This window comes from Cloeon dipterum, chromosome 2, assembly GCF_949628265.1.
Source record: "Cloeon dipterum chromosome 2, ieCloDipt1.1, whole genome shotgun sequence".
NCBI lineage: Eukaryota > Metazoa > Arthropoda > Insecta > Ephemeroptera > Baetidae > Cloeon > Cloeon dipterum.
Window position 1 is genome coordinate 33,788,950 of NC_088787.1, and position 13,571 is coordinate 33,802,520.

The following is a 13,571-nucleotide window of genomic DNA, read 5'->3' on the forward strand; positions in this document are numbered from 1 at the left end:
CAACTGCCGGGTAATGAGAGTGACAGCAGCCAATGCACATCGGTCCGACCAGGTGAATCGCGGCTTGATGAGACACTTAATTTCTGCAGGTGCACGCGTGAAATGGAATCCGACGCTCACTCGCTCAACAGTGGGCTCATTTGTTTGCTGATTCCTGTTGTTCGACCAGACAAACACAACAATGTAATTAGCCGGCCGGCCTATTCCGCGCTTGCATGCATGGCAAATAGATGCCGCGAATTGTAATCAATGGCAATAAGCTTCAATTAGAGAGCGTTTCACTTGTGTGTCACAGTCGCTGATCTATGGGCACACCTGCCCATTCCAATACAGTCCAGTGGGAATACCCTGACGTGGCGTTCGTGGTTGCGGAATCAGCATAGGGGACCGTCACGGCCCGTTTATTGTCGATCTATTTGTCCTGAATATTCGGGCTTTGATTTGAGTGAAATCAGCTCAGAGAAATCTCCTTCAAAGCACAAATTAGATGCAATCATTCTGGTTGTAAAATTCATCACGCATTTTTCTGAGTCAACAAGAAAATTCAAATTTCATAAATCCACTTTGCATTCTTGTGTTTGACTTTTGAGTTAAATCTACAAATACTTGAATTGCGGAGACAAACTTTCCAGATTTTTTATGTCTGCAAACAAAATTCATCGTACTTTGAAAGAAAAACTCCTCCTTTAATTAATTTGATAAAAAATTAGCACGAAACATGATAAATAGCTTGGTTCGGAGTAAAAAATAAATATTAGCTTGATAAATCAAGCTGCCAGCTTTGATGAGTTGCGTGCGGCGAATTTCGGCTGTAAAATAATCAAGTGCGCCATGCTGGGACGTCAGATTCTCTCCAAGTGCAATTCATCACGTGCACAACTTTGATCCGTCTGCGGCAAAACCACGCATCTAATTTCCTGCCGTCCTGCTCTCGTATATCCTGCACCCAATATACAGGCAATCTTGCAAATTGAAAACCGCGAAACACTTTCGCCCCGGCGCAAATTCCAAAAATTGAATTATCGAAGCAACTTTGCTGAGCTCGCAGCAAACTTTTCACCTGCTCCGCCAGCACCTCTGCCGCCGCTGCTTAATTTAAACATTTCACACGCAGCTCGCGAGTTTGTCACAAGTCAAAAGTTGCTCTCGCAGGTGCGACACCGAGCCGTGGGCGCGCGCATCACATCCGATGCCCGCGATTAACCGACTCGAAATCGAATTAGCGAAAATACGCGCAGCGCAACAAGAAGCCGATCGCGTGACGGTGCCGCCGGGGATCAGCCGCTATTGAGGTGCTTTTCGAACCGAGTGCTGCCAAAACTAAGATGCCATGTGAACGAACGAACGAGATAGAGAGAGAGAGAGAGAGAAAGTTTCAATCCCACCCATACTCCATAGATTAGATTGGCGCGATGAATGTAACCTTCTCCTATATATAGTTAACTGATTGGGCGAAAGCGAATCAAATTGCCACCACTTCATTGCTAACCGTCTGAAAATTATCTCCCGTTCTGAGATAAAACACGTTATTTCCAAATTTTTCTTCCTGAAAAATTGTACAAAAGAGGGACAGTGGAGGGATTCAGCAAGACTTTGTCTCCTAGTTAAGCAGAGAAATTAAAGCAGAAATCTAGAAAGTGGGACAAAAATAATCAGTGAGAATGACAAAAGTTAATAAAATATTGCAAATTGGGAAATCTTAATTGAACTTAGTGCTGTTATGCTGAAAAATTGCTTCCCGAATTCACCATTTTTGAAAGCCCTTAGTGTATATGAACCCACCAACAGATGGCACCACCGTATACTTACGATTTTTAAGGCACTCGCCTTCGACTGCGATATCAGACTATACTTTGTACAATTGGTGCTGTAGAAAGAGCAAAAAAAAACTGTAACCATGGTTGAGATGCATTAAGTTTACTCAATGCAATGGAAAAGAGTCCGTTTCTTTATCATATCACACAAATTAAAAAATAAACAATGGACTTCAGACAGATGAGGGTTGAAATACATTTTTGAGAGACAGGATATAGATTTTCAAGCGATGAGTGCATTTAAATTGTATTGATTTGGGCCTGTGAAACTAGAAATGTTCATTTGTGTCCTAAACAAGCGTGACAATCGGTAGAAAACATTGACGGAATTTATATCACTTCGTAATTTTTGATTGAACCCGTCTACTAGAATGCAGTCCATCATTTTGAATTGTCAAAAGTCATTCAAAATATCCTGCAGCCAACACAGGTGTGCATTTCCCGCCAGTTTCGTCCAATAAAATTTTTTTGCAAAGTCCAGACTTAAAAATTACTAGCCTTTATTCCAGAAATTGGAGGAAAAACGATATTTTTACCTTCCTTGGCACCTGAATTTGACGTCCTAACCACAGTTGGCTCATAATCTTTACTGCTTTTGATGTCAGTTTTGAGTCGGGGGTGCAGTGCTCCACCTTAATCAGCCGCTTACTCACGTCAGCAATAATATGCCAAATCAAATGAGGCGAATCGCAAAAACGCCCCCAGCGGTCCGCGAGCTACTTTGAATTCTCTCCGCCACGACGAAATCCCAGCAGAGCGAGAGAACGAGTGAATCGATGCCCCGCCAAACGTACATATAGCCGAAAGCAAGGTACTCTCTCTGCTCTGCTCTGCTCGTTCTCTCATGTATATTTATTCCCGTGCGGCCGATAAGCCGCGGCGTAGTGAGGGCGCCAGTTTAATTACGTTTTCGCAGATAAATCCGTCAAGCGGCAATTGGTACGCTTGTCAAAAGCCAAAAGCCCGAGCCAAAGTTTAAAACGCCAAAATTTGCTGCAGATAAAAACCCAACCCGAGCGTGAAATTTCTAATATCCGCTGGGCTGCGTTTTTTAATTGAAATTTGATCGAGCCCGAGATACGCCGGACAAACGTTGAAATAGTTTACATAGCGCCGTGGCGTTGCTTTCCGGGACTAAACTTTGCTCTCAAAGCCTTAAGGACTTTGGCAAAGTCAAACGCGCGGAAAGATTTAATTTTCACCAATTTGGAGAGCGATGAAATTTTTCCGAGAAATTAACTTTCACCATTATTCCCTTTGCTCATTCGGCGCTCTTTTGCCTCCGAAATTCCTCTCGTAGCTCCGAGCCAAAAGTTGGCCGTAGTTTAAACTTGAAAATAGACCTCTTTCTTTTCACTTTGGAAGTTTTATCCGAGCCAACATATTGGGAAACGGCGTCTTCCTCTTGAGCGGATCTCTCGCCGCCGCTCAAAACTTTGCCTGCGTCAAGGGCCACCAGCCCCGTCTATAACACTCTCTGTTTCGCTCCTTCAACGACTTAGACTTACTTAAACAACGCGAACGCACGCGAAACCATACCAGTTAGAGTTGGCAGCATCTTTTGTTCTCGCAAATTTAGAGGGGCAATCTCAACAGGCTTTTACAAAATTTGACGAATGCTGAGCGTTATATTGTTTTAAAATTTACTCAAAGCATATATTCCTTTGTGGTTCCGTTTCGCTTAATGCCTCTACATATTTCAAAATTTTAGAGAGCGTTATGAACAAGAACCGCTTGGAGCGTATGAATTCCTACGAAATTTGTGCGAGTTCACAATTCCCTTCAGCAAAGGATATAAAAAAGAACACGACCGGCTAATTTTTCATGCTCCCGTTTTTAATAAAGCACGTAAGCGCGCACACATTAAGTCATCACGACGCGCGTAAAACGCATTCCAAATTATATGAAAGAGCGCGTGGCTTGCTTTAATGGACGCTGTCGGCCTCCGGTCCATTTTTTCCACGCCCCAAATGTAAATCCTCTTTAATTTTAACTGTATAGCACGTAATATTTATCCTCTCCTCGGACACAAGATAAATATTAAACCATTTATCAAACAAACAAGCAACGCAATGAATGCGAATAGAGAGATGAAAATATTTTTTCAAAGAGAACAGATATTCATAGCAAATATTTTGGTAATAAACAAAATATAAACTCTATTGAACTGGAAAAATCGTAGCCAATATAAATAAAGTTTTTACAGCAGCCGTCGTCACTATGGTGGGATATTCAGACATTTGTCGACTGTTTATTATTTTTGGTTCTGGGCATCTGATTTTCAAGCACACAAAATAAGCAAATTTAAGACTTTTGATCAATTCTTAAACCATCTTTAGCACTTCTAGAAACTAGAACCGTCTAAATCCACCTAAAATCGACGGGATCGAACCGTTTAAATCGCCCTTAAACTCACCCTAATGCATTATTTGCCTCAAGTTCAATGTAAAATGAAGATATTTTAACTGCCGGAATATGTCCGAAATAGGAAATAGCCAATGTCGAAGGTGTTTTGAAATTTTTTCAAAGATTCTGGAAATTGTTCAACATGGAATTAGTACAAAAGAAGAAAAGGTGTGTTAAAATATAATGTCATATTTTGTTTTGACTTCAACTTTTTTTTTAATTCAGTCTCGGATGAAAAATTTTCTCAAAATTCCAGCTAGAGCATATCTATACCGATAAGCACAATAACGAGAAGGAATTTCTAGCATAAATTAAAAACAAATCGAAAAATATGACACTTATAATTTTGGATCCTTCCAATAAATTCCAGACAAAAAAAACATACAAAAAACTCAACACTTATCATCATCACAGAGCAAAACTAATGCCCGTTTCACATTTCAAATCAGGCACGCCGTGCATATCGGAAAGTCAGTCACTGTGTGTTTGTGTGCCGCTAGCTTGCAGTGATAATAAAATGGGCATTGCGACGGCTCCGCCGCATTTGCAGCAGCCGGCGATTTTCCATTTTTAATGAGCCCATTGTTGACTGGCTGGCTGGCTGACTGGTTGGTTGGCAGGGCCGAGCAAACAAAATAATAATCGCTCGCCGACAGCCGGTCCAGGACTGAGTGAACAGAGCGGCTGCATAAGCATCGATATGCAACCGTCCGTTCGTCCGCGTTGGATCTCCAGGCTGCACCAGCAATAAACACAAACGGCCAGCGTTGGCCAAACACCAATATCCAACGACAAACAAGCCATCTTGTGTGTATATGTGTGCTGCTGCTGCTGCTGCTGCTGATACGTATCGATCCGGATCCGATTTTATTGCATTAGCAATAATCGCACCTATTAACACGTCGCGCCAGTGGCAAGTCAGCCGCATGTTTGGAAAGCACGGACTGGGCGTAAAACTCGGATTGACCCGAGGGGAAAATTGTTTCTTATACAAGTACGCAGATGTAGAATACAGCAACCATAGAAATAATGCAAAGGGAGATGCATAAAAACTGATTTCTTTCAGTTAGGCATTCTTAAACTGAAATAATTATATTATCTTCGGTATTGCGCTGTTTGTTTCTACGCACACCCACTAAAAATTTCGAAAAGACAATTTTGAAAGATGTTTGGGGAAGATATCTTTCGGAGTCTTGAACAATTCCTTTTTTTAATCAGTAGATTAAGACTAACAGAACACAAGGACCTTAAACATAATTTAAAATCGAATTTAGAATAAAATTCTTGACAACAGTTGTCAATTTTAAACTTAAGCTAAATTAACATTTTTGATCAATCAATCTGAATAAAATTATGAACAACTTAAAATAGAAGAAAGAATTTATCCGATTGATCCGTGTCCTTCGCACTTTAAACGTTCGATATTCTTAGAAACGCGAACTAACTGCTCGCGAGACCGGCGAAAACTGATTAATATTAAAAATTCTCTCTCTGCTGCAACGAATTTCTAGCTAATAACGTCTAACAATAAGGACAAACAATATCCTGAACCAAATGAAAGAGGAGTAGGAGCTCGGCTCAGCATCCGCTATATACAGATACTATTCTTTTCATGTGGTTTAACCAATGAAAATTAACTTTGCTGTGGTAATTCTTATGTGGTCATTCAACGAGTTAAATTAAAAAAACGGAATATTCTGAATAATTTTTATTATGAAGGTAATATAGCTTCTTAAAAAATTGAATTTAATATTTTCTTCTGATTTTTGTTTATATTTTGATGATTACCAAACAATTTTAATTATACCTTTAGAGCTCGTACCGTAGAAAATATATTTTCCATAAATACTCCTTTCTGCAGCTGAAATACACCATTTTTAGGTCATGAATGCCATTTTTTACAACCGTGAGATCAGTCCGTGCCTTTTTCTCTTTAGCTTGCGGACATAAAGAAAGGCAATGTCTCTGCTCTCCTTTCATTCCTGCCCTTTTATTATCTGGCTGCAGCTTCTTTGCTCTTTTCCACCGCAGCAAAGCTTTGGCCGTGTTTACGGCCTGCCGTAAAAAGAAAGTGATTATTTTTTAATTGGCTGGCGTTCGACTTTTCGCTGGCTGATATTATTAGTACGAGCTCATACGACGTGCTAAACTCTGTGTTGCAGAACCGCGGCAATGGCCTGGACATGAATGTGCAGCCCGCGTGGCAGGACGGCGTCACCGGGAAAGGCGTCGTCGTCTCCATCCTCGACGACGGCATCGAGACAACCCATCCAGACCTCAACAGAAATTATGTGAGTACTTCCTTTGTAATCATGATCGTTTCCTCGAGAGCTACGGACCAGAAAGTTGACAATTTATTCGGGCACTCGGCTGCTGCGTTCATTTTCGTCGGTCTGCTGTGTTATTGATCAGCGGCAATTCGTTAGTTGCCGAAAAGGGAAGGCGCGAGCGGGCCAAATCCCATAATTCCACGATGTAAATTGGGCCATCAGAGGAGCGCGATTGCTCAAATTAATTAGGCAAAGGCGAAGGTTGCCGTCTCTCTGCCGCTCTTATTGATTGAACGGCTCACCTATAAAGGCAGGCAGGCATGCGGGCGGGCGGGCGGGCGGGCTGCCGATGTAATTCAATTTAATTTGAGCTCTTTTCAACTCCCGCTGGAATTTTCCGTTCGCCCGAGCCTCAGGCGCGGCTACATTTCGCGATTTTTGCAAAGCTCACGTGTTTGTTTATTTCATATATCGAGGATTATTATTTGCTCTCGTTCAGTCGTGCTTTATGGATTGGCTGGCTAGCGCAAACAGAGTTGCTGCTGCCGAGCTAGAGGATACGAGTACAGCATTAGTAGCCAATGCGAGCGTTTGATGTGAATAAAGCTCCTCCACGAGCAGCTACAATTCAATTCGAATGCATACTGCATGTAAACACTGCGGCGTAAACATTGAATTGGCAGCCGCCGAGGCGTATCAATGCACAAAATAATCTTAAAGCTCTGCTGATTGATGATGATGCAATGCAGGTTTTGTTTTCCATTGCTATCAGTTAGTACCAGGCTTTGCAATTCAAAGAGGATTGATGCGGGACAACAATGCACTTCACTATTGTTGACTTCAGCGAGTGATTGAATCGGTCAATTGTTCCAGGCATCAGGCAAAACTTTGTCTGTACAATGATAAAATAGGAAGATGCGTAAACATCGCTGGACAATGCAATTGCGAGGAAGATTGTGACTCCTTATCGATAGTTCTAGATTTTCTCTTTAACCATGATTTTCTCTGGAATCCACATATAAATCTTGGTAAATATTTGGTTGTGACCCAATTATCCGGGAAAATTCTTGAGTAATAGGCATAGCAAATTTTACTGAGCTAGACTGTTTATGAGAAATTCTCATTAGGTTCCTTGCATTGTTCAGAGAAAATTAAAACATACCTCAGACACGTTGCAATAAAAAAATTCATTCCATTGGGGGCTAATGTCGTGAGGAATATCCAGCCACTAAACACGAAAATTGTAAGCATTCATTCACCAGTTGCGAAATCTCCTTTGTGTTTGAAGCCGCAAACGGATGCGGTGTCAGTAGTTAACCTTCTATTTAAAGGCACTTCTGCTACAATTTAATTCTCAACCCTGCTGCGTATGCACTTATGCACTCTGCAATTAAATATATTTCTTTTTGACGTCCTGAAACAAAAAAAAATCAATCCAGCCGTAGAAACAAAAAATACAATTAAATAAAATTTATTTACTTACAATTTTCTGTTACGATCGGCTGGACTGATATTTATTTTCAGCACATCTAAAGAAATCATTTCCAATGCACAGTGGGAAAATTGAGTCTGAAATCGCAGCAAAATTGCCTTAAAATTGTAATTGTTAGTATGCGGTGGCGCCATCTATTGGTGGCTTCAAACTCTTAGGGCTTTCGCAAATTATTTGTGACTTTAAAAAGTCTCACATGTAGTTTGTTAAACTCACAATCAGGTGGGATCAAAATATCTGAATTAATAAATTTGCCTCGCTCTAATTATATCCCCCGATATATTTTTTAAAACAATGAACTCTTTTTGAGTGAAATGAATTTTCCGTTTGAAGGGAAAAAATTCTTTCGAATAGATATTTGAACAGAAATTCCTAGTTAGATTTGCAACAGGAAATGATCAATCAGTTTCAAAATGAAAAACGCTCGTAAAGCACGGCCTGACTCTTTAGTTCGCCGACTCTTGCAGTCGTTTAGGAAAAAAAGGCAATTCAAACATCAGCAGCTCGAGCAAAAGGGCCATTGTTCCGCAACTTCAAAGTGGCATGCCAGCGCGTTTGCACCCCGGCGGCAATTAAGGGTGCATTAATTGCACGCGGCGGCGGCGAATGCAGCGAATGTGTGCACCAGCACGCTCGGCTGCGTCTCTCGGCCTGTTTATTTGCCAGCTCGCAGCGCGGCACTTGCTTTCTTTCCTCCGATGCCCACCCGGTCATAGTTTGTAAAATCCGTGGGAATGGAAAGGGTGAACTACTGGCGCGAGTGCTCTTAATGGCTCATGTTTGCGAGCGGCAGAGAGTGAGAGAGACCAACGCAAATGTGCAGTTGCGGAATGTGAAAAATAGTTTATTCCCTCAATCATACGTTGCATGGTAGTAATTATTATAACATATTACATATTTGTTCGCTTGGAGATGATGCTTCAATTTTCTAGTTTTACCGTGTCAGTTTTATTTTTCATTGACCCTTTCTGTTATTTACAAGTAGAATTTTTCTTTTACTATGTAAAGTTATCAAATATTAAACCAATTCAAAACCAGAAAAATTACGATGGATGAAACCCTCCTAAAAAATTTGATATCAATCTGGGAGAATGATAGTTGTAAATAAATGAGAAAAAGCGTGATTTTTGGAATTAATTTTTCTAAGGTATGAAACCAAATAAAATGTAATTCCAAAACGCAAATTTATTTTTTCAAGCAACAGTCTGGACTTTTTTGCTTAAATTAAAATGAGAATTATTTAATTATTAATTCAAAGATTTTTATATTTTTTCCCATTTTTCGTCCGTAAAGTACAGCTGCAGAAGGAATGACAGAGGATGCTTGCAGTTATGGGCGACGCGCGGAATGTTCCTGCGAGTAACCGCCGACAGTTGCATAACATCGGCCCACGTTCTCGCAATAGGCTGCGCAACCGGGCTTAGTTTCGCGAGCGTCAGGCTCCATAATTAATTGGAAAGCCGCTCGCTTGCATTCTAGGCCGCCGCTGCGATGGAAATAATTAACGTGCACGCGGCCCTCCACCCCCCGCCCCCCCAGTCCGGCTGTTTGCCCAACGCCGTGTTTGCTAATTTAATCACTGAGTTCGGCATTAATTAATCGTGAATGCACCGACGCCGATTGCTTTCAGGCCTCTTGAAATAGAGAGAGTGCAATTGAATGGCGCTGGATTTCCATTAAACTTTGCTGGCGGTTTTTTATTCATGCCTCGTCTAACAGATTTTAATAATAGAACGCTTCTCCTCTTTGTGCCTCTTGATTAATTTTTGTTTTTATTTAAATTAAATTTCTGAGAAAAAATCAAGCTGAGAGCTATAAATAGTGTTTTCCGTCAATCTCAGAGGCATATTGGCACACTCGAAAGTTTCCTATTGTTAGAAAATGACGATTAATTGCTGATCACGTTTCTTGTCGCTCCGGTTGACAGCGAGCCGATCACTTTTGTCACTTGCCACGGGTCACGGACGACAGAGTCTCAATTTAAACTCTTCGCTCGCTCACTCGCGCGCGCGCAACAATTAATGGTGATCGCTCGTCAAACTAATTATCCCGTGCGAGCACCGCCTTGACAATTTCACGAGTCGAATTAATTCGGCTCCTGCTCCACGACAACTCGAGTGAAGCAGCACGCACACCCGGCTAATGAGGCACGTGAATGGCTCTTCTCATTTCTCCCGTCTGCCCAGCTTGAAAGGGAGATTCGCATTCTTATCACCTGACAATTACCCAGCGAACAACTGAAAGTTTTTAGACTTCAATGAAGACGGATAATATTTATTTTTAATTTCATCTTTGCTGATTACATTTTTCTACGAAAATGGAATCAAAATACTGAAATTTTCTAGCTTGAAAATTTTAAATATATTTTAGAAAAACAAAGGAATAGTTCAATTTTGCAAGAGAGGCTATTTTTACTTTTTTTACAAGCTCGGGAGAAAATATCCGCATTATTTATGTTGCTTGAATTTTGGCTCTGACGAGTGCCATAATTTATTCTTTTTCTTTTGTAAATTTTCATATAGATAAACAACATATTCGAATGTGAAGGATATTTTCCCTTTATTTTTTCAATGTCATATTGCTAATAATTCATTAGTTTCTAAACCAATATTATCTGAAGCATAAAAAATATCATAATTCAGAAATAAAAATCAAATTTCGAGTAAATTGTATTTTAAATTAACCACAAAACTTCTACGTAATAAAAAAATATTCAACTTCTTAACCCTAACTCTAGAATTCTAATGGTGCAATTTTTTCTTTAAAATAAAATCCAAATTTAACACGCTTACTTTTTAGTTTTTCTCTGCATTTCTCACGTATTTTTCATTGTTTTAAATATTTTTTACGGTTAAAAATACTACCTAAGTGGCCAGAATTGCGTTTAGCGAGTCTCCATCCAAGGTGTCTCCACATTTTGTCGAGTAAGCACACTTTCCGACGCGCTCTCGCGCGCACGAACAAGCTAGAATTCTTTTATTTTCACGCGAGTCAAGATTAAAAACTTTGTCGAGCGGCGAAAAAGTTCCTTCTCATCCGCTAATTGCAGTCTTGTTAAAAGGCACACCAGCCAGCCAGTCCGCCTGCCAGCCAGCGGGAATTAATAATAAAAAGACGAGGCGTCACGTAATTTTTGCTCTCTTGCACTCGCCCGGTGGCGCCGCCAAATTACATCTGCTGTTGTTTTCATGCCGTGTCGAACTTTAGCAGAAACACGCGGGTCACGTGTTTAATTAAAAATCAGCCTTGTTTTCGGAGCTGCCGGTTTTAATGTGGATTTCATTATTTCGCACGCTCTGGTCATCGTCGTTTTCCCCTTTTTTGCGATCGGCACGACTGGTGTGGTGCCGGCGGAAAAAACTTTCGCAGACGCCGCTTTGGTCCATCCGATCTCGATTTGCCCTGCTGAATTTAAACATGTGCAAGGATAGCAACATGCATATAGCTTTCATTTTTTCACTTTAAATAAAAACCAGAATCTTTAATTAACCAGGAGTCTTCTAATTTGAAATATTAATCGTAAGTTCAATGATTAAATTGATAACTGACTTATTCAGGGTTAATTTAACATTTTTCCTCATCTTATTGATGTTTAATTTTTTTTTAAACTTGTTGATTCATTTTTGTAAACATCTTTGAATTTAGATTAAAGCAAATTTCCATGACCAGGGTAGATTTTTTGTGAACACTTGATATTTAAATTCAATCGTAAAGGTTTTTAAAAGTAATAGCTTAGAAATAAATTTACAAAAACGATATTCATGAATATAATTTTTTTCCATTGGATCTTCAATCACTTTTTCTGGCCAAAATCTCTAATTTTAACACACTCTCCTTTTGAGAGAGGCGAGTTGAAACAATTATTCTAAATTTACTTCCAGCGCACAAGGCTACACATTTACGGTGGAAACAATAAAGAGTATTCAGCATAATGGGCGAAATTAAAATTAAAGTCGTCAAACGAAACGGAGGGAGCGTCGGCAGAGCAGACTGCTTTATATACGCAGGCGGTGGAATTTCGTATTCATTCGTTTTATATATTTTTTGCTCGTAAAATTTCACGAGCGGCGTCGCAGTAAAAAACAATGTAGCCATCAATTTGTTGTTCTTCAGCCATTAAAAATGAATTAGGAATTAGGCTTATCCAGCGGCAGCCCCACCAAACGCGGAGCCGCCACCAGCAGTTGAAATTATTATTAAAATTTACATGGCTGTAATAACCACGCAGAGAGAGAGAGAGAGAGAAAGAGCGAGAGAGAGAGAGAGAACCGACGGTGCCGCAATATAAATTACGCAAAACGCGGGGGAAACTGGAGCAGTACCATCCCCTTTCCTCTTTGTCTCTGCCACTGTACGCTCGGGTTGAGAAATTTAAACTCGAGTTCATTTTTAATATTTAATTTTTATGAACCCAAAACGCAATCCCCTTTCCCCGAATCATTAATTTTAAAAAAAAAAAACGGCGAATATTTAGAACAAAAACTGATTTTTCATTATGTAATTACTCGGTAATTAAATTGACTTAATAATTGGCAAAATCCACGTAAATGTGTTGAGTTGTGCCTGGTTCTCAAAATTTAAATACATTAATTTTACACTAAACTCACGATTTCACAATAATTTACAGAGTAAAATTTAGCATGTATTTGCTCCCATTAGTTAATTGAAATAATTTACATGAGCGTTTGTCTGGAGCAAACATGTCTGTTCAATTTGTAACTTTCTAGAAAGTAATTTGTTCCCCTAACACTATAACTACCATTCGTACGATAGTCTGTTTAAATTTTCCCGTCTAAGATTCACAACCCAGGCAGATCGCGGGGGAAAATGTGCATCGGGTACAAATTGAAAATTTATCCGCACAAGAAATTAAGAGGAGAAGGAAAGTTTGTGCATAATTCGCGCTCTGGCGGCGAACTTTTATCAAGAACCATAAATAAACGAGATGATGAAAAAGGCGGCCGGTGTCATGCACAATCTCCGCCCCAAAGGTAACGCTGCCGCCGCGCCGCTTATTTAATTCGCCGAGCGGCAAACACACACGCGAGCACTTTTTTGCGATGCTTAATTCTGTTATGGTACAAGTTTGAAAGATTTATACCCGCAGCCGAGTGTCGGACGGAATTATGATTTCACGCGCAGATAGCCCGGTTGAAAAGTTAATACTCGCATCAGAGGATTTGTGCTGTTTGCATTTCTGCTCGAAAATCGTTCCTAGCGCTTGGCATCGCTCTCAAAAGTACTTCTGACACGGCGATAAACAATATCAGGCACGTTGGGATTTGCGTTTTTAATACATTTTACCCCTGACACAAAGAGATAAATCTTACAGCTAGTTGTCTCTGATGGCGTAAAATCAAGTTTTTTCCTTCTCATCTCAGGTCAGGATTATTTGAACACTGTTTTCATCCAAAGGGATCAGGGGTTCGCCAATTTTGCAATGCACAAAAATGCACCACTTTGCACAAAAAAAAAAACCCACCAGTTTTGGGTTTTTCCACATTTTTCCGAATTTAACCCGAAAAAGTCATATTCCGCGCCTTAAAAGAAATTTTGGAAAATTACGATCAGAGTTTAAATTTTCGGCCT

At 40.1% G+C, this 13,571-nt stretch overlaps 1 protein-coding gene across 1 annotated transcript in view; it reads left to right on the plus strand.

Annotated features, from left to right (window-relative positions):
• LOC135937785 (furin-like protease 1, isoforms 1/1-X/2) overlaps positions 1-13,571 on the plus strand; it is a 226,365-nt gene that overhangs the window by 194,140 nt on the left and 18,654 nt on the right. Inside the window, exon 4 of the mRNA XM_065481024.1 lies at positions 6,383-6,511. Within this exon, the coding sequence (XP_065337096.1) occupies positions 6,383-6,511 (129 nt within the window). The remainder of the gene's footprint in view (positions 1-6,382; positions 6,512-13,571) is intronic.